The sequence below is a fragment of the Chiloscyllium plagiosum genome, chromosome 21 (genome assembly GCF_004010195.1).
Source record: "Chiloscyllium plagiosum isolate BGI_BamShark_2017 chromosome 21, ASM401019v2, whole genome shotgun sequence".
NCBI lineage: Eukaryota > Metazoa > Chordata > Chondrichthyes > Orectolobiformes > Hemiscylliidae > Chiloscyllium > Chiloscyllium plagiosum.
This window is the reverse complement of record NC_057730.1, coordinates 50,261,186-50,283,419: the sequence shown is the minus strand read 5'-3', so window position 1 is coordinate 50,283,419 and position 22,234 is coordinate 50,261,186. Positions and strand designations below refer to the sequence as shown.

Genomic DNA, 22,234 nt, shown 5'->3' with positions numbered 1-22,234 from the left:
GATGCACCTGATTGAAAGTGCTACTTTATTTTTTGACAACCACTTTGATATTACAAGTATATTACAAAGTGAGAATTATTTTTGTGCTTTTCTATAAAACAAATTTCCCTCTCTCTCAGACTCTTGCTGCCTTTTGGTCACAATGCAGTGATTTCCATTAGAGTATATACTTCAGGAACAAAATGTCGATAGAGAAATGAAAATGTCTTAAAATAACAGAAGTCAAAATTCTACAAAGTAAATCATGTAAATAGATGTCTACCAAAAATGTCTGTCAGCGATATTCTAAAACAATTGGCTGGAAGTATTTTGTTTACTGCGGAGCGGTTTTGAATTCCATAATTTCTGTGCATTTAAGGGTGATTGTCAAGCTGTGTGATTTCATTAATATTGCAGATTATGGCACACTGCATACCACACGATATGCAGCAAGTAACATTAGCAATAAGAAATAATGTTGAAGAAGTAATTCTTTTTTGGTCTGTCTCATCAAAGCACTGAAGATTTTTCCTATGAAACTGACCATTCACATACATATCCAATATTGTATCTTGTCAGTAATGATCCTTCCTAATATCCTCCTTCCTTTGTGGTGTTCTAGTATGATGAACTTGTTCCAGCTTCCTTAACTACCAAGCTGGGTGGCTTTTACATCAACAGTGGAACGTTGCAATTCCGTCAAGCATCTGAATCAGACGGGGATGAAGATTTTGTAAAAGACAAGAAAAAGACAAAGTCTCCAAAGGTGAGCAAAAAAGTGATTGTTCACTGTCACATCTGTTATGTTTTTCTCTAATATTTCAGCGCCTTAGGACGACTTTTGTCATTAAGTGCAAACTATCATATGTGGCTAGAGGAGGGTTTCATGACTCTTGTTCTGCAATTCCATGGGTCACAACAAAATAAAACCATTTCCAGTTATCAAGGTAATTAATCGTATACCTTACCTATATCAGGTGTCAGAGAAAACAGATTCTTTAATAAACAGAATTATGCGTATATTATAAATTCTAATTCAATAATAGTGCTCTAATTGATTAACATACAGTGAGAAATAATGAAGTAGAAACACTCATCTCTATAAATATCCCAAAAACTTGTGTACACACTCTCCAGGAAAAGGGAGAAAATAAAATTCCCTGCTGAGTTTGGCAACTTTAGCCGATAGGTTTTTCCGACAAGGCAAAGGGATAGAGCATAGGATGTTTGAGTTTATTATTATAATGTTCTGGCATGTGGTCATACCACTAATTGTGTACAGTTGTCTTTGAATTCTTCTTAGTCAGGAAGTGCAATATTGTAAGGCTGTATCAATCAACAGAGGTTTCACTCCAAACTGAAATAGAGAATTTTTTTTTGAAAATGAGGCAGATCAGCTAACCAGCTTGTTCTTAACAGGCTTTCCTCCAACTCCATTATTCTCAGCAAGCCTCCCTCCAACTGAACCACTAAAACAAGAACATCTCCAAACCAGTGACTGTTCAAAAAACCTGTCCCAGCAGAGTCAGCCTTTTCTCTCCAGCTGTGTGATCCAATTGAATGGCAAAGCAGGATGAAGGGGCTGAACGGCCTACATATTTCTACTTTTTGTAGTCTTGCTGAAGTCTGAACTTGTCAGTGACACAAAGAGTAATGTAAAATAGCTATTTGTTTTATACCTCAGTAATACTCAGTTTAAAACCTGATTGAAATCACTGTGTATTGTGGAGATTATTTCAGACATATGTCAATTACCTGAAACTCGTTTTAGTTCCTTTGGTTTGCTTTGGATTAGTTCTGATGTTCCTCTTGTTTTTAATAGAAACGAAAATTAAAAGAAGGTAATGAAAAGACTAAGAAAAGAAAAAAAGATGATGGACGAGAGAGAGAGAAGAAGGCTCAAAAATCAAAGATCTCCAAACAGGCTGGGTAAGTCACTTGGACTTTTAAGTGTCTCCTCTTGAAAGTAAATCAGTTAGCACGAGGGTGCTTCAATATTGTTGGTAGAATTGCCAATTTTTAAAATTCCTGACGGACACCGTGAAAGCAAAATGCTGCAGATACCGAGAATCTGAAATCAAAATACAAAATGCTGCAACTGCTTTGCAGGTCCATTGCATCTACACAGGGCATGGAAACTGCAGGATAGAAATAGGTCATAGAGATGTACAGCATGGAAACAGACCCTTCGGTCCAACCTGTCCATGCCAACCAGATATCCCAGTCCAATCTAGTCCCACCTGCCAGCACCCAGCCCATATCCCTTCAAACCCCTTCTATTCATACACTCATCCAAATTCCTTTTAAATATTGCAATTGTACCAGCCTCCACCACTTCCTCTGGCAGCTCCTTCCATACACATACCACCCTCTGTGTGAAAACGTTGCCCTTTAGGTCTCTTTTATATCTTGCCCCTCTTGCCCTAAACCTATGCCCTCTAGTTCTGTACTCCCTGACTCCAGGGAAAAGACTATGTCGATTTACCCTATCCACGCCCCTCATGATTTTGTAAACCTCTATAAGGTCACCCCTAAGCCTCCTATGTTCCAGGGAAAGCGCCCAGCCTGTTCGCCTCACCCCATCGCTCAAATCCTCCAACCCTGGCAACATCCTTGTAAATCTTTTCTGAACCCTTTCAAGTTTTGCAACATCTTTCCAATAGAAAGGAGACCAGAATTGCACGCAATATTCCAACAGTGGCCTAACCAATGTCCTGTACAGCCGCAACATGACCTCCCAACTCCTGTACTCAACGCTCTGACCAATAAAAGAAACCATACCAAACACCACCTTCACTATCCTATCTACCTGCGACTCCACTTTCAAGGAGCTATGAACCTGCACTCCAAGGTCTCTTTGTTCAGCAACACTACCTTGGACCTTACCATTAAATGTATAAGTCCTGCTAAGATTTGCTTTCCCAAAATGCAGCATCTGGCATTTATGTAAATTAAACTCCATCTGCCACTTCTCAGCCCATTGGCCCATCTGGTCAAGATCCCGTTGTAATCTGAGTTAACCTTCCTCGCTGTCCACTACACCTCCAATTTTGGTGTCATCTGCGATCTTACTAACTGTACCTCTTATGCTCGCATCCAAATCATTTATGTAAATGACAAAAAGTAGAGGGCCCAGCACCGATCAAGCTGGAGGTCTATGACCAGTGGAGTGCCAGAAGAATCGGTGCTGGGTCCTCTACCCTCCGCCACCAGCTCCTCAGCCACGCATTCATCTGCTCTATCCTCCTACTCTTGCCCTCACTAGCTCGCAGCACCAGGAGTATTCCAATATTTCTACCCTCGAGGCCGTCCTTTTTAAATTCCTGCCTAACTCTCTCTAATCACCCTTCAGAATCTCCAATCTTTTCCCTTCCTATGTCGTTAGTTCCAATGTGGACAATGACCTCTTGCTGGTCCCTCTCTCCCTTGAGAACATTATGCACCCTCTCTGAGTCATCCTTGATTGATCCTGGCACCAGGGAAGCAACACACCATTCTGATTTTTTGCTGCTGGCCACAGAAAAGTCTGTCTGTACCTCGGACTAGAGAATCCCCTAACACAATTGGTCTCTTGGAACTCGACGTACCCCACATTGCATTAGAGCCAGTCGCAATACCAGAAACATGGCTGTTTGTGCTACATTCCCCTGAGAATCCATTACCCCTTACATTTTCCAAAACAGCATACTTCTTTGAAATGGGTATAGCCACAGAGCACAACTGCACTAGCTGCCTACCTCTCTTACCTTTCCTGGAGTTAACCCATTTATGTGACTGTATCTGAGACTGCCCCCCCCCCCCCCTCCCCCTCCCTAAAACTGCCATCCATCACATACCGTTGCTGTTGCAAATTCCTCATTGCTTCTAACTGTCTCTCCAACTAATCCATTTGATCTGATAAGATTCGCAACCAACAGCATGAATTGCAGACATAATCCGTAGTAACCCTTAAACACCCTTTAAACTCCCACATCTGACAAGAAGCACATATCACTCTATTAAGGGCCATTTTTTTGCTCCTTCACAATCTACAGACCCAGAAAATAACACCGCCTTATTTCTCTACAAAACACTGCTCCAGGTTAGATTAATAGGTACAGCTTATATTTTAAGTTTAATCAAGAGACATAGCTCAAAAATCAAGAAAGAACCTAGTCTACTTACAGCTGTAGACTTTCTGTAGGCCACTTAAAACAATTAACTTATCTGATTCTGTGCTGTGGACTTCGCCCAAACAGTTCCTCTAAGGTCAGTTGTGAATTTCACTTTGTTAATTTTCCCAGACCTATGTCCAGCGATGCACTAATTCAAACAGCAAAAGTAGTACTGTGCAGGTTCACTCTGGTGTCAGTTTCTTTCTCTCCTGCATTGACCTCACCATGTGCTTCCTTTGTCTGATTTTCTCCCTTTTAAAACTGCTGTTTTTTGACTTTTTTTTTCCAACTGTGTGGATGCGGAGTTGGGTTTACTGTTTGCACACCAAACAACCTTGTTATGGAGAAAACTCTTCATGAAAAATATTTTGGATTTCAGATAAAGGATTGTGTACCTGTACATGATTGAGAATAGAGCAGAAGGTTACAATGAAAGGTTTGGGAATGAGAAAACATGGAAGGAGGATCAAGTGAAGCCTGACCACTAACATGGACTTTTTAGGCTGTGCTGTGCTGTGACCCCACAGAAAACCAAAATCAAAGATGGGGGAAAAAGTGTTTTCTTTGGCAGTCCTTCAGGGTGGAGGGTGACCTGCTTTCACTCTCTGGGAGAGCGGGTTTTGTGGGGACTGTGAATAATCCAATCTGGAAAAATATACTGAAGTTTCATAAGCACAACTTTCTCTATAGCAGTTAAAGATCAGAAGCAAAGTCCAGTTAGTACCTAATGTGGCACCAGTGTCCCTTGGTGCCGCTCTTATCAAGAAGTTTGCCCATTCCGATTTTCAGGATTAGTGTATGGAGTGGATGGAATTTCTTTTCAAATGTTTCTTTCTCTCAAAAGTAAGCATCTTTTCTGGGAATGTTAGTTTGAGTGTTTTTTAAATGTAAATTTGACTACTTTTGCATTATGCACAGTCCTGGTTTATAAAGTGAACTCACAAAATAAATTAATCATAGAGATGACACAGCATGGAGTAATGGATAAAATTTTCCTGCTATTTATGAAATTGTTTGGTTTTCTTTGTAGCAGTTTTTGCAAGTCAAATTATGTTATAGGAATGTCAACAATTTGAGTACAGAACATTGCCCTGTCCCTTCTAACTGGCTTTGCTGGTTATTGCTGCTTAATGGTGTTATGATTACTCAGAAAACTGCTGCTCGGTCATAATTAACCAATGGTTTACACAAATGTATTTAAAAATGTAAATTGGGCATAATAGGATTGCAACGTTAAATGTTTTTGCCAGTAGAATTTCTCCAGTTTCATCTATCTTGGTCATAATTCCAAACCTGAAGAAGGGCTTATGCCCTAAACGTCGATTCTCCTGTTCCCTGGATGCTGCCTGACCTGCTGCGCTTTTCCAGCAACACTTTTTCAACATAATTCCAAACCATTCTAACATCATAACTGATACTGGGGGGGAAAGAAGTGAGTTCAATTTTGAATACTTAACTGTAAAATATAACATTTGGGCACCTATCTTATAACAAGCACTGCTGTATTCATTTAGGCTGTGTCTGAGCTGGGGCCCAGAAATGAAGAAAGATAGTGTTGAAAATCAATATAGCAAAAAAAATTGGATTTTTAAAATTGAAATAATTCAGGTATATAATGGCCATGTCAGATACAAGTGATGGTCTTCAAATGTACTGAAGTTATCATATATAAAAATGCTTGAGGAGAAAGTGAGGTCTGCAGATGCTGGAGATCAGAGCTGGAAATGTGTTGCTGGAAAGGCGCAGCAGGTCAGGCAGCATCCAGGGAACAGGAGAATCAACGTTTCGGGCATAAGCCCTGAAGAAGGGCTTATGCCCGAAACGTCGATTCTCCTGTTCCCTGGATGCTGCCTGACCTGCTGCGCCTTTCCAGCAACACATTTCCAGCTCGTATATAAAAATGCTGAGTATTCTGTTGTCTTTTGGGGATCGTTATTCCTCCATGTTTTGAGATGTAGTCTTAAAAGTCCTTGGGGGTTCTCCAGGATTTGGCCATATCTGCAGCAAAAAACTGGAGGAATCCTTCAGACAGCAGTATAAAATAGCATTTTATGCCAGTTGCCCACCACGTCAGGATTAGTGAAAATGCAGAATTTAAGGGTCATAGTATTTAAAATTTCAAGGTGTTTGAATGAAATGGTAAGTCTGTCCTCCCAAATCCTTCTATTACAAGTAGATTTCTCAAAATTCCATTTTGATGATACAAGTGGTACACACTTATTGTGTTCAAAAGCTTCAAGTAAAATAAGACTGGTATTGAAAAATCTTGTGGTCCCTTACCTAAGGAGTATTTTAGCTATGTAAATATTCCAGTCCTCCCTTCAATGAACTTAAGAAAATGGAAAACTTTGTGGAACCATTGTTCTTATCCTGGTTGTGCCCTATTTTGTATCCTCATCCTTGATGTTTTTGTAATCAGGTTTATGCCACTGAATGTCCATAAAGAAGATAAAAAGAAAAAGAAAAAATACATGGGAACCTTGGGTGTGAAAGAGATGTTAAAGAAATTTGAGAAAGAAAAGGAAGCATTGAAGAAACGAGAGGACCAGAAGACCTTGCCCACTTCTCAGACTATGGTTGGCACCCCTTATGAAGCTGACAACAGCTCAATAAATATTAATGTTTCGGACCCTCTGCTTTCACTTATTGGATCAGCTAATGAGAGTGATCTTCTGAAAGTGGCCAGCACTGTAGACTTAGAAATAGACCTAGAACGTCTTCTGAATGAATCTCCTCCAGGCAGTCCTCTGAACGATTTTGATGATGGCAGTGATCCTCTGCCTATACTGCAGTACTCCACAGCGGGACAAACACCAAAGCAAGTCCCCACACTACCGGAAGGGCTTCCAGCACTACTAGAAAAGCGTATTAAAGAACTGACCGAGGTAAGATGCAGGTGAAATAAGTGTCTCAGGATAACAAGAAATCATGAGGCATAAGATATTCTAATGCAAAACGTTGTGCGTGCTTTTGTCATTATGGGAAATGTAACTTTTATATGTTTTCCAACAAATTTGTCAATGTCTCAAGCTGCTAATGGTGAGAGGTCTTGGTAGTTTGATCGGAATTCATTCACCAATAAGCGTAGATTAGATTACTTAGTGTGGAAACAGGCCCTTCAGCCCAACAAGTCCACACCGACCCGCCGAAGTGCAATCCACCCATACCCCTACATTTACCCCTTCACCTAACTCTACGGGCAATTTAGCATGGCCAATTCACCTGACCTGCACATCTTTGGACTGTGGGAGGAAACCGGAGCACCCAGAGGAAACCGACACAGACACGGGGAGAATGTGCAAACTCCACACAGTCAGTCGCCTGAGGTGGGAATTGAACCCGGGTCTCTGGCGCTGTGAGGCAGCAGTGCTACCCACTGTGCCACCGTACCGCGTGAATGCTACTCTTAAAACTCTCAATCACGAGACTTGTAGAGGACAAATGAATCAGTAAGGAACTGGGTTGAGTTGTTTCAGCTTTGGGGGCTGGATTTTGAGTTGCAGAGGCCACATGTTTTAATGGAAGATACAGCAAACATTTTATTAACTGGCAGCTACGGGACTAGGAGTATGTTGATTGATCAAATATTCCAGATAATTGCGCGGTACACCTAACCATATAAACCCTGACCAAGTGAAGCTTCGAGATATCAACAACCCTCAAAAAAGATTGTGTAAAAACATCAATGTAAAAAGACACATTAAGTAAAAGAAGCATAATGTAGGGGGTTTTCACCATCACTGTTAAACTTTATTTGCAATATAAATACTTGGGATAGTGGCAGATCGCAGTATTTGCGGTATATAATTTTTACCTGTTTATCAAGAATGCTTGCTGATATGATGCCGTTTAAAACAAAGTTAGCTGTATTCTGAGGGGTTGGCCAACCGTTGTCAGATCTGGCAGAGTTGCAAAACATGATCAAATCTTGCTGTCATCTGCTAAAACTTCTTGCTAATCCAGGTTTATTCTGGGATGCAATGATAATCCCCAATTTGTATTTCTAATGTACTGAAAATTATCTTACGTCCGTTCCTGTCTCTCTTCCACTTGTGCTTTCAACAGTAAGAGTCTGAAGCTTGTGGACTAATTTGTCCATCAGATTGAAGATAATCCATTTGGCTGTTTCTGCAACTTCATTCTCTTCCACTGCCTTGCACTGGACCAAGTTTCTCTGTTGCCCTAATCCTGAACTCTCCACTTCCTCCAGTTTCTCTCCTATCGAGCTTCATGCCTTTCCTGTGCTCATCTTCCACTCTCTAAACCTAATTCCTACTAAATTAACCACCCAACTTCAAAAGACATGTAGGAACAGGAATAGACCATATTATCTTTTGAACTTGCTTTATAATTCAATAGCAACATGAATAATAATCTGCCTCACCTTGACTTTCCATCTGCTCCTCATCGACTTTCCATCTGCTCCTCATCTCTTGATTCCCCAAGACTGTCTACCTTAATCTTAAAGATGCTTAAAAGTGGGACCGACAGCAATTTAGTTGATTCTTTGTACAAGGACAATTCGGAACGAGCAAGAAATGCTGGTCTTGCCAGAAATGCTGGTCTTGATTAGGGATTAGACTAATGCCCACATTCCCTGTAAGATTTTTTAAAAACTCCTTTTAAATATGGGGAGTCAAAATTAATGCACTACCAGATTTGATCTCATCACAACTGTATGCAATGGGTGTCTCAATTTTCATTAATAATGTACTGCAAACCCTTTGTAATAAAGGCCAGCATTCCATTCATTAGCTTATTTGATTTATTATATTTGCATCATAACTTTTGTTTTCTTTGAGAGTCTGCCCAAATCTCTCTCCTTCACCATTAAAAATATTCTGCTTTTCTCTTCCAGTTGCCACAATGAATAATTTCTCATTTCTCCACTTTACAATTAAATCTGCCACCTTGTCCATTCTTTGGGGCATGTTATGTCCTCTTCTCTGCTTACATATTCATCAATCTTTGTATCATCACAAAGTCCAATTGTTAAATAAATTAGGAAGATGAAGAAACAATAGGTTGCAAACAACTGAGAACCCAGCGCTGATATTATGGCACGCAACTAGTCAGAACCCAACAACTTGAAAATGAACAGCTTATTCCCACAATTTGGTTTCTGTTCATAAACTAATCCTCTATTCGTAATGATATTAATAACCTCAACTGAGTGAATCGTTATCTTGCATATTTATATTTGATATGCCTTTTCAAAATCCAGTTATCCTACATCTACATATGCCTTCTTATCAACCCTACTAATTAAATCCTCAAGAAACTAAATTTGTTATCACAGCTTTCCTTTTGTAAAATCGTATTGACTGACCAATCATAATACGGTTTTCTTACTGTATTAAGATGTTCTCGTGAAATATACCTCACCATTACTCTGACATCAGGATAATGGTTCTGCTGCCCTTGTTTTTACTTTTTATTTTGAATAAGTGTTACGTTTGCTAATTACCAATCTCCTTAAAGCGATGTAGAGTCTAGCTAAGTAACCCAGAGAGGGCTGATCTTTTTTGCACATTTTATAATCCCTTACGAATTATGCCAAACAAAGCAACCCTGTGGCAGAAGGGAGTCATTTTTATGGCTTATACATTGTCATACTGTGATCTAGTGGCTACATGTGACTGCAGAATCACAGCAATGTGGTTGTGTCTTAAATGCCCTTTGAGATGGCCTATTGTATTATTAGTTCATGGGCAATTAGAAATAGTACACAAATGCTGGCCTTGCTAGTGACACCCACATTCAATGAAATAATTGAAGAAGCAAGATAAAGTTGCTTGGAGTTTGAAGAAAATTGTAAAACTGAATTCTTGCATGTGCCAAGTTTGTGGCTAGTAAAGTGAATTGGGGAATGCCACGAACTAGATTAGATTAGATTAGATTAGATTACTTACAGTGTGGAAACAGGCCCTTCGGCCCAACAAGTCCACACCGCCCCGTCGAAGCGCAACCCACCCATACCTCTACATTTACCCCTTACCTAACACTACGGGCAATTTAGCATGGCCAATTCACCTGACCTGCACATCTTTAGACTGTGGGAGGAAACCGGAGCACCCGGAGGAAACCCACGCAGACACTGGGAGAACGTGCAAACTCCACACAGTCAGTCGCCTGAGGCGGGAAATGAACCCGGGTCTCTGGTGCCGTGAGGCAGCAGTGCTAACCACTGTGCCACCGTGCCGCCCACGGTTCACTGGATCTGGCAGTACAAAATTTCATGACACCTGCTTGCAAAATTTGCAAGTAATTGCAAGTTTCTCAATGTCTAACATTTAGAAGTGATTCTGTAATTGAACAATATTTGCTGGATAATTATTCATTTATTAGATGTGGGTGTAGCTGGCTAGGCCACGTTTGTTACCCATTCTTAATTGCTCAGATGGCAGTTTAAGAGTCAACCACATTGAAGTGCATCTGGATTTAGAATCTAGGCCAGACCAGGGAAGGATAGCCGTTGTCTTCCCTAAAGGACATAAGTGAACCAGATGGGTTTTTCACAACAATCAACACTGTCATTAGAATCTTAGTTCCGAATTTCTACTGCATGTAAATTCCACCATTGGTATAATGGGATCCAAAACATTGATAATACCACCAGGTCGTCATCTTCCCTTGCAAATTACACTGGGAGTCAATTTTTATTTGTCCTAGAGTCCATAGTATGGTATACGTACATGTTTTGGGAGTCACATTTATTAATACATGAAGCCGTAGTCTTTATAGACAGTCTATGCCTTTTCAATTCAGCAAAATAGGTGACGGCCATTGAATCTGCCTGCATTAAACAAACCTTGACAGTAAGGAAGGCTGGTACAATTACAGCATGTTAATAGGCATCTGGATGGGTATATGAATAGGAAGGGTTTAGAGGGATATGGACCAAATGCTGACAAATGTGATTAGACTAATTTAGGATATCTGGTCAGCCTGGGCAGGTTGGCCTGAAGGGTCTGTTTCCATACTATACAGCTCTGACTATAACTAATTGATGCATTCATCACTAATTGATGCATTCATCCTTGGTAATACTTGTACCAACTCGAGTGTATTTACCAACCAGTCAGTGCTGTCCTCTCATACGTTTATAAATATTTTCCATTTATGTTGTTGTTCTTGCGAATTATCCTCATGTGCAATTCAAAAAGCTTCAATGAAATGTATTTTTTCCAGTGATACTCAACTTGCACGCCACCCCAAAGACTTTTTGCATCCAGAGTATGTAATGAAAATGGGCAGTGTTTTTATCCCAGATAGTCAGGGAGTGAAGTATAGAATTGGAGCCAATTTTCTGGCACTGAAAAGCTTTTATTTGGAGAGAACATTACAAAGATAAATCTCCAATCACAGCAACCACAGTTTCAATCTGTTTGGAACACCAGTGAGTCCATACTTAAAGCTCACTACCTGGATTACAATTATTGCACTCAGTTAGTATACAATTAATAGATGTATTCTTAATTTTTTGGAGTCATTTGATGATAGTTAACATGCATTCCAAAGTGTTAACTTTTGTCAGTAAAGTTCATTATAGGTATTTTTCAAATTAGGTTGATCTTTTTAAAGATTATTTTTGAGAGTGAAGTGGGCAAAAGTCGATTGAATTGAACCTTTTCTTCTTCTTCTGTAGTTATTGGTTGCCATTCAGTTTTGTATATGACAAACTGGTGCTGAAGATCATCAAGAACTGCAGCTCTTTAATCCAATTAAAATAGGCTTTAGAAGGGACCTGAAGGTACGAAACAAAAGCTGATGATATTCTTGTCTTGTAGGCTGCCAAAGCCTCAGAAGGAGAGGGGAAGCAGAAATTCTTCACACAAGATGTCAATAATATTCTGCTTAAGTAAGTATAGTCCAACAAATGTTGGTTTCCTTTCAAAAAATGAGACGTTTTTAAAGAGTAGACAAGATTAATAGGTGTCTTAGAAAAATTGTGAAGGTGTAACAAATTTGTCCATCTGGGGAGTCCAAAGCTGAAGGTACAGAACAGATTGTTATAAATCTGTTAAAGAATTTCAAGGGCTGAAAACTGGATCTAGGTTTGCTCACTGAGCTGGAAGGTTCATTTCCAGATGTTTCGTCACCCTACGAGGTAACCTCTTCAGTAGGCCTGCAGGCGAAGCACTGTTGATGCTTTTTATTTATATGTTTGGGTTTCTTTGGGTTGGTGATGTCATTATGAAGGCCCACTGAAGATGTTACCTGGTAGGGTGACGAAACGTCTGGAAATGAACCTTCCAGCTCAGTGAGCAAACCTACATCCAGAACCTCAACCTGAGCTACAAATCTTCTCAAAACTTGCTGGGATGAAAACTCTTTAGTGATTGCAAATAGGACAGATGCATTTAAGGAAAACTAAATAAGTACAAGTGGTATACGCTGGTAGGATCTTTAGCAAACTAAGGTACAAGGAGATTTGTGTTTTGAATAAGCACCAGCCTGATCAGTTGGGTTGATTGTCCTGTAAATTCCATGTAACTAAATTTAGGGGTGTTGGATTCTCATGAAAGAGTAAAATAAACCCTCTCAGCCAAACACTTGGGCTGATTTTCAGTTTCATTAGATGCACAAACCAAAACTATCTCGCAATTTTCTATAAGAGATCAGGTAAAAATGAACAATGCATTTTTTTTTAAAAAAATTGTTTTTCAAGTTAAATTTGTCATATCGTGTCCTGTGTATTTTGCCTCAAGGCAGGTCCTTGGTTCATTGTCTGCCACTCATCTTGAGCGGTTCCCCTGGCAGTTTTTAATCAGTGGTGGTTTGTAATTGCTTTTCACTCTCAAGGATAGTTCATGAAGGCAGGTCCAAAGTGTATTTCTGAAGAAATGAAACCAAACTGGTTCTATTGGTTTTATTTTGAACCTGGAATAAATGTTAGCAATTAGCACAGAACTTAGTGAACCAAGAGTTCAAATTAGCGGACTTTCATCTGAAGTTTAGGAATCCCAAGGAACTGGGGATGCTAGAAATCAGAAACAAAAACTTTGGAAAGTCCAGCAGGCCTGGCAACAACTGTAGAGAGAGCAGAATTAACATTAGTGTCCAGTGATCCTCCTTCAAATGTTTCTGGAGAAGGGTCACCGGATCCAAATTTTTAATTTTGCTTTCTCTCTACAAATACTGCCAGACCTACTGAACTTTACCAGTAATTTCTGGGTTTTTTTGTGCAGATTAGGAATGTGGGTATGAAGGTCTGTGTGGTTAATGTAACTTTGTTGAATGAGGCAAGCTATTCTCCATCTGCATTTGTGATACCCCTTGCCAACACCTGAAGCTGTGTTCCAAGAGTGCATATTTGAACAATTTACTCTTGGTTTTCTGCTGCAGTACATCATTCCTCATGCTACATGAACAAAGTGTCTTCTTGTATTTGTGCTTGGGTGATGCAAATAACAAGTCACTGAAGTGCTGGCAAAGCTGGGTTTTTGCCATCCAAGTACTTAGTGCAGAACAGAGAGCAGCTAAAGCATATAGATGAGCAAGTCTGTTTCCATTATTTAACCTGGTACTGATTGAACTGCAGATTTTTAAATTATTTTATCTTCCAATGTTCATGTGTAGTATGGTAGCATGAATGTGCCTTATCACAGAAGTAGTATACTTATTTCTAATTTCTATCATGATGTGTCTGTAAGGATCTCAGTAATGTACCTTTCATCTATTTTGATGTGTTTATGCTTTCAGTATTGAACTTCAGTCCCGCGAATTGAATAGTCAGATTCGCTCTGGGGTTTATGCACATCTGGCATCCTTCTTACCATGTAGCAAGGACACTTTACTCAAAAGGGCAAAGAAACTGCACATGAATGAGCAGGTAACTGATTTGAAAATTAGTGATCCAGAGTAAAATCCATTACTGCAACTGTGACTATTTAGAGTAAGGAAAACCATTTACATATGTTGTTGCATTCCTATTTTTAAAAATCTGGGGACTAAAGGTGTGTGATTGCAATTGCAACCAAATTTGCAAATAACTATGTCAAAGAATTAAGTTTTTATACTGAAGTTCTATTACTAATTTTAGTTATTGATTGTAAGTTTTGACTATACAATCTGTCTTTTTGCTAGTTCAAGGGTATTCTTCAGAATAAATCTTCATTTTGCGGAAAGAATAGTTTACCAGTGAAGCACTTGAAGATTAATGCTTGGAAAAATTTACACTACATTATAAGATGTTTAAATAATTTCATAAGTAAATTGCCTTTTTGATAGTGATGCAGGAGCAGGCATTTAAATTTTGAAAATACTGTGTAGTAGCATAATATCATAGTTACTTAATTAAAGTATTTACTGGTTTTATGTTTGAGAATGCACAACAGCTAAGCCCAAAAGTTGTATAGTTAGCATGTGACCTCATCCATTTCATCTTTTCCAACACATTGCTGGATAAAGTCACCTTCAGCATATGTTATACGTTGTGGTCTCCAATCCTTATACATTCCTGAAAGCGCATTCCTTTGTCAGCTTTATTTTGTCTGCTCATATCACATAAGGATGGCACAGTTTACTGCTATAATTAAGGGAACGAGCAACTTATGATCTTATAAATGCCACTGTGCTATTTCTGTTAAATTAACCTATTGATCACTCATGATTTGCTGGAACACTCCTATTCCCATAGGTTATAGAACAAATGGTTGTGTTTGTGGCTTATACACAGTGGCTTATACACAGTGGCTTATCATCAAGATTGGCACTACGATGTTGCATTGTTGCGGATGTCCTTCATTGCACAAATGATTACAACAAAGATTAAACAATTAGTTATGTAATTCACATGAGTACAAAAGATCCTATTGCAAAGAAGGAGGAATTTCCAGTATTCTATACACAGTTTCTACACACCCAAAAAAAAATGACAGGTCCTTTATCTCATTGTAGTTGATAGGACTTGTTGGTACAGAATTGATAGTACATTTTCCAACATGAAGTCACTACATTTCACAATGATTTCTTGCTTGAAGTACTTGGTGACATGCGACTATTGAAAGAAAGCATGGGTTTCACAGTGAAACCTTATAGCCTTGTTACTGATAGTTTATGTCAAAATTGTTATTTGTAAAAACAAAAGTAGAGGTATGCAAGAGTGGAAGCAGAGCCCCTTTCAGTGATGTCAACATTGTGATGACACACTAGGTCTAAGATTGGAATCAAGTCAACTTTCATAGCAATAATGATACTTGGGCACGTGATCCAGATCAGTATTCAGCAATTCAAAGCAATTGTTTTACTACTTTGTCCATTCATGGGCTGTGGGCTGGCAGTTATCATTTATTCCTAAATGCTTCTGAGAGGTAGTAGTGAGCTGTCTTGAACTGCTGCAGTACTTGTGGTATATGTATACCCACAACCCACAGTGCTGTTAGGAAGGGAATTCCAGGATTTTGACCCCAGCGACTGTGAAGGAATATTGATATAGTATGAAGTCAGGATGGTGTTGTGGATTGGAGGGGAGCTTGCACGCTTTTGCTGCCCTTGTTGTACTGGGTGGTTATGGTCACGGGTTTGAAAGATGCTGTCAAAAAAGTCTTAGCAAGTTAACTGAATTGGATCTTATAGATGGTGCACACTTCTCCCAATGTATGTGGTGGTGAAGGGAATTCATGTTGAAGGTGGTGAATGGGTTCAATCAAGCAGGCTTCATTATCCGAAATTACTACTTGAGTATTGTTAGAGCAACATCTCAAGGAGCTGAATGGAGATTATTTCATCAAACCCCTGGTCTGTATTTTGTTGATGGTGGACCTTAGCCTGTGCAATTTGCTACCACAGAAAGCAGTTGAGGCCAAAACATTGTATGATTTCAATCAGGGGTGGGATAAAGCATTTGGGGCGAAAGGGATCAGACGGTATGGGGAGGAAAGGCAGGAACAAGCTATCAATTTGGATGATTAGCCATGAAAATGAATGACCGAGCAGGCTCCAAGGGCCAAATGGACGACTCCTGTTCCTGTTTTCTTTGTTTCTACGGATAGACATCTTGACGGTGAGTTGGAGAAAATACAGAATACAGGTTTTGTAGTTCCTCACTATTCTTGACCTATTCTTGTAGCTGTAGCAATTAAACGGCTGGTCCAGTTCATCGATTTCTGGTTAATGGTTAAACCTCCCACACAACATGTTTAAATTTCTTCAAAAATTGTAAATTGCATTAAAATGTGTGAGACCTGAGTCTCACCATGAAATGTTTAGATCTTTTATGTTGACTCTAGGTGTAGTTTGAAATACAATAAGGTCGTATTTGAAAATGACCCACAAATGTTATACCACTCTTCAGAATGATTCTGTTCACAGCACCTTGCTGTACTTTGTTTCGGTCTTTTACGTATGAAAATTATGAATGGTTTAGAGTAGGCAGTGCATTTTTTAATTCTACCAAAGGCAGCATTGTATCATGCCTTCAGAGAAAAACACAGTTTGTTTTTAAAAAGTTACCTGATACCTTAAGTTGAAATGTTCTTACTCCCTTCCATTCATTCTCCATTAGGTTTTATGGTTATACTGTGCCCTCATTGCATTGTAACCATTGTTCAAAGTCTGAGCTGGAGCTGAAGTGCTGATATTGAAGGATGAGATTAAATTACTACTTCTATTGAGAAACTTATTTAAAAGTTCTTGTAGTTCAGGATATTATGAAAGTTGAAAGGATTAGAAGAGAAGCTCAGTCAGTTTGAGCATTTGTGATTTGATAAAGCCAAGTTTTAGTTTTATTCATTTATTTTCATCTTTGCCTCTGAATAAAAAGATTTTGGGCTCAAACGCCACGTGAGGCTCTGAGTGCCCAAGTCAAGTTGCCACTCTGAGCAGTACCAAAGGGATTTTTTTTGAAGAGCCTTCCTTAAGATGAGTAATTAAATAGAAATAAAAACAAAGATTGCTGGAGAAACTCAGCAGGTCTGGCAGCATCTGTGGAGAGAAATCAGTACCCTTCAAAATGTCAACTCTGCTTTCTCTACAGATGCTGCCAGACTGCTGAGTTTCTCTGGCAATTTCTGTTTTCGCTTCTGATTTCTAGCATCGCGGTTCTTTGTTGTTTTTTGTTCATTGCCAAATTTACTAATCTATTAGTGATTAAATAGAGATCTTGCTTATCTGCATTGGATGGGTGCTTAAGATCAATATCCCTGATATCTTCTGAAGAAGGGTCACTGGACTCAAAACATCCACTCTGCTTTTGCTGCACAGATGCTGCCAGATCTGCTGAGTTTTTCCAGCAATTTCTGTTCTTGTTTCTGATTTCCAGCAACTCCAGTTCTTTTTTTTTAACACTGATATCTTGCTTCATATTCCTCTTCAACCAACACCAGAAGAATTCATTTGGTTTGTTTTTGCAGCATTTTTCTGTTCACCAAATTACAAATACTGCACTCAAAATTGTGTGTGAAATGTTTTGAGGCAGGTGAGAAAACTAGAATGAAAGAGCTTGGTTCATGTAGCAACTTGCACAAGCTCAGAGCATCCTTAAGTGTTCACATCTAATTAATTCTGAAATATTATTTGCTATTGTCATGTTGATGACTTTGGCAGTTAAAGCCCTATAAAGGCTCCACATACACAGATGATTGCCCAAGATCATTTGTTTTTGTGATGCTGCTTGTATGTATAAATGTTGACTAAGTGCATGGAAAGGAATGCTCTAATTTTGTGCGATAGGATCTTTTATGTGTATGTAAACAGGGAGTTAGGACCGTGGCTTTAATGTATTTTCTGAAAGGGATGACCTTCCAGTTTCATACATACTCAACCTAAATTTTGAGACATTTTAGCCAATAGTGGAGCTGAAGAAATGACTTGTTGACTCAGACTTTGAGTTTTACCACAAAGCCAGAGTGGCAGTTGCATATTTCAGAGGTGTTAAGCTTTTGTTTCAAGTTTGAATGTTTAAATATTACAGCTTAAATTAGCTGTGTTCTGATTAAGCTGATGTTAAAAGAAATACAAAATGTAAGATAATGGCAGCACCCTATATCACAAATACAAAGATTGGAGTTCTTCACAAGTTCATTAGTCATTCCAACTTTATTTGGAGAATATCGAAGTTTGTAGTAACACTGGAAATACAAAATCCAAGGATGGCAATGTCTAAAAGACAATTTGCATGAAGTAGTCACTCTCAGAGCAGCAGCAATTGGTTATTTAATCCAGGTTTCATTCCTATTGGCAAAATTATTGTTCCATAATACGGGTGCTTTCCAGAAAAGCAATGAGTTTGTCATGTCATTTCAAACATTCATGTCTGCTGTCGAGGCTTATTTCATAAATTCGTCAAAATTGATTCTACATGGAAGCATCAAATTTATCCTCAAATTTTATATCAATTTTCAGATATTTTAACAGTTCCCTATATCATGAGCTTATTAAAAGTATTGCATTCATGTTGGGCTTGTTTAATTGTGCCACCCTTAAGAAAGTGATCACGAGGAGATAAGATCATGCATACTTCATTTTTACAGTCTTCTCCTGATAATTCAATTGCAAGTTTTGTGCTAAAAAGGTGAAAATATCCAGTAATTTAAATCAAACAATAAATAGCAGTATTTTTGTGCTCTAATGATTTGTATTTTCACAAAATTTTAATAAAGTAATTTTGAATTAAGAGGAGTGGACTATTGAATTCATGAACCATGGTCTGCCAGTGTAAGACCATGTCAAATCAGCAAACATAAATTGTCTCAAGTCCAACTCATTTAATATGAATTATGATATGGTACTCTTACATGACCAGTTTATATCCTGCTTTAGCTCCTATGTTGCTTTCTCCATAAAATATATTTTGGACAAAGTCAAAGAGTAGGGGAAACGATCTTTATACTCCCCTAATTCTGATGTGGGAGTTCGGTTAAGCAACTAATTTTTTGTCCTCTTAAAAAATTATTACAGACTGGGGAAAAATGGCTGGTAAAGACAGGTGAATGCTTAATGCAGGTGAGCATTTATATAGGTTTCACTGTCTATCATAAATAAATAAATGGATTTTTCATGAAAATTTGTAATGTCATGTTTGCATTGATAGATATATCCTTTTTATTGTGTGATCATGAAACTATTGGCTATACGCAAGCTTCAGTCGAACCTATTATCTGATTACACAGCTTTATATATTTTAAATTTTGTGTTTAGTATTCCAAGTAGAGCCATTTTCAGGTAGATTAGCCTGAGTTGTGCTGGTTAATCTGACCTGTTTAATGAGAAATCGACATTTTGGATTGTCATACCTTCAAATAAATTTCTACCATTTAAGTGACTGAAAAAATATACCACAATCACTGCAATTACAGGAGGAGAGTTCTATGCAGACTGTACATATCGAATTTGGTCAAATATAACAAGTATGCTGCAAAACCTTTCTAAAATTAATGAATTTGAAAGGTTAGGGATGATCCATCATACGTTTTTCAAAATTCTGAACCCAGTGTATTAATAGAATCCCTCCAGTGTGGAAGCCACTTGGCCCAACAAGTCCACACCAACCCTCAGATTATCCCATCCAGACCTGTTCCCATACCCTGTTACTCTACATTTCCCATGACTAATGCACCTAACCTACAAATCCCTGGGCAATTTAGCATGTCCGGTTCACCTAATCCGCAAATCTTTGGACTGTGGGAGGAAACCGGAGCACCCGGAGGAAACCCACGCAGAGACAGGGAGAACGTGCGAACCTGAGGCTGGAATCGAACCTGGGTCGTTGGCACTGTGAGGCAGCAGTGCCAGCCACTGAGCCACCATGCCAGATTGCCTAGGTTGTCTTGATAAGTACTCAAGTTAAGTGTAGAAGAGAAATGCAATTGCTTTTAATTTTTTTCTTGCAGGATGGCCGACTGAAGGAACCGATACACAAATTAAAAGAAGCAGTTGGGAAAGAAATGCCAAATCAAATAGCAAAGTATCAAGAAGACTGTCAAGCTCATAGCCACGCCAAAATTGCCAAGTATGTGTCACATGGCTTAACATCAGTTATAATAACATCTGTCATTGGAAACATGGTAAACCATTATAAAGGCAGTAATTTCAGGATACTTAGAATAGCAAATGTTTTTGTCTTATTGAAGAAGAGTAGCAGGGATAATCCAGGAAATTACAGGCCTATGAGCCTCAAGTCTGTGGTAGGAAAACTATTTGCAAAGATTTTCAGAGACAAGATCAGAAGCAAATGGACTTATTAACAATAGACAGCATAATTTTGTGCAAGGGATATCGTACATTACTAACTTGATCGAGTTTTTTGAAGTGGTGCTGAAGATGATTATTGAGGAAAATGCAGTTGATGTTGTTTACATGGGCTTCAGTAAAGCCTTTTGCAAGGTCGCTCATGGCAGACTGGTACAAAAGGTGAACTCCTATGGTATCGGGGTGACCTGGCAAGATGCATACAGAACTGGCTTAGTCATAATAGAAAGAGGGTAACAGTAGAAGGATACTTTTCGAAATGGAGTGATGTGACTAGTAGCATTCCACTGTGATCAGTGCTGGGGCCTATGCTGTTCTTGGTCTACATAAATAATTTGGAGGAAAATGTGGCTGATCTAATTAGTAAGTTTGCAGATGTTACAAAGATCGGTGGAACTGTGGTTAGTGAGGAGAATTGTCAGAGGATACAGATCAGTTGGAAGCATGGGTAGAAAATGGCAGCTGGAGTTTAATCTGGACAAATGTGAGATGATGCATTTTGGAAGGTCAAGTCCAGGTGGAAGTTATACAGTGCATGGCAGAACCCTTAGGTGTATTGAGATGCAGAGGGATCTGGATGTACAGGTCCACAGATCACTGAAGGTGGCAGTGCAGGTAGATAAGTTAGTAAAAAATGGCCTATGGCATGCTTGTCTTCATTGGAAGGTGCATTGAATATAAGGATACGTGAGTTATGCTGCAGCATTATAGAACTTCAGTTAAGCTACACTTGGAATACTGCATGCAGTTCTGGTCACCAGACTGCCAGAAGGATGTGAATGTTTCAGAGGTTACAGGAAAGGTTTACCAGGATGTTGCCTGGTACGGAGAATGTTTTCTATGAAGAAAGGTTGGATAGACTGCGTTCGTTTTCACTGAAACGCAGGAGGTTGAGGGGTGACCTGATAAAAGATTTTAAGATTGTGAATGGCCTGGATAGAGTGGAAAGTATGAGGCTTTTTCCCAGGGTGGAGGGATCAATTACTAAGGGACGCAGGTTGAAGGTGAGGTGGGAAAAGTTTAAAAGAGATGTGTGAAGCATGTTTTTCACACACACAGTGGTGAGTGCCTGGACTGTGCTACCAGAGGAGGTGGTGGAAACAGACACAATAGCAACAATAAGTACCTGGACAAATACATAAGTACGAAGCAAATTTAGGGATACAGATCCTATAGGTGAAGACAGTTTTAGTATGGAAGGGCAAAATATGTTGGCATTGGCTTGGGGTCCTGAAGGGCCTGGTCCTGTGCTATTTTGTTCTTGTTCTTAAATACATAATATAATCAAGTAGAGTCAGCATGTCTTCATGAAGAGCAAATAATGTCTGGCAAATTCATAACAATTTTTTTGAAGAGATAATTAGAATATAGGGGAACCGGTAGATATAATATTTTGAATTTCAAAAGGTGTTCGGTAAGGTACTATACATATCTCTGAGAACCTGTGATGTTGGAGGGAGTATGCAATCATTCCTCCGTATGTGTGAAGGTTCTGTTTCTGTAAAGCCTCACAAATGACGAAATTCAAGTGTGGAGCTCATTAAAAATACAGGTTAAGAATCACTGATACGTTGCAGATGTTGCATTTTGTTGCTAATACTTCATGCAGAAAAGTGAATCTGAGAGTTGTGAACTGATAGATATAGAGGATTTATTGTACCAGTGGGGAAAGAGAATTGACTGACTGATAGAAGACAGAGAACTGGGATGAGGAAAGCATTTTTAGGAAAGAAATCTGTAACCAATGGAGTGTCATAGAAGTCAATGCTGAGGCCACAATATGTATTAATGACGAGGATGATGGAAATCGGTCTAAGCTTTGAGAGTGATACAAAATGTAAGGGAAGTCAAATCATGAGATTGATACATATAATTTGCAATGAATATAGGCAGGTTAAGTGAGTGAGCAA

At 39.0% G+C, this 22,234-nt stretch overlaps 1 protein-coding gene across 3 annotated transcripts in view; it reads left to right on the top strand.

Annotated features, from left to right (window-relative positions):
• Window positions 1-22,234, top strand: part of LOC122560857 (ubinuclein-1-like) — a 77,356-nt gene that overhangs the window by 27,974 nt on the left and 27,148 nt on the right. For 2 of the 3 annotated variants that reach the window (XM_043712030.1, XM_043712028.1), the window contains 7 exons: window positions 602-745; window positions 1,802-1,908; window positions 6,553-7,018; window positions 11,924-11,994; window positions 13,839-13,968; window positions 19,035-19,079; window positions 19,967-20,085. In XM_043712030.1, coding sequence (XP_043567965.1) covers window positions 602-745; window positions 1,802-1,908; window positions 6,553-7,018; window positions 11,924-11,994; window positions 13,839-13,968; window positions 19,035-19,079; window positions 19,967-20,085 — 1,082 coding nt within the window. The remainder of the gene's footprint in view (window positions 1-601; window positions 746-1,801; window positions 1,909-6,552; window positions 7,019-11,923; window positions 11,995-13,838; window positions 13,969-19,034; window positions 19,080-19,966; window positions 20,086-22,234) is intronic. The other variant, XM_043712029.1, reaches the window with a different exon arrangement.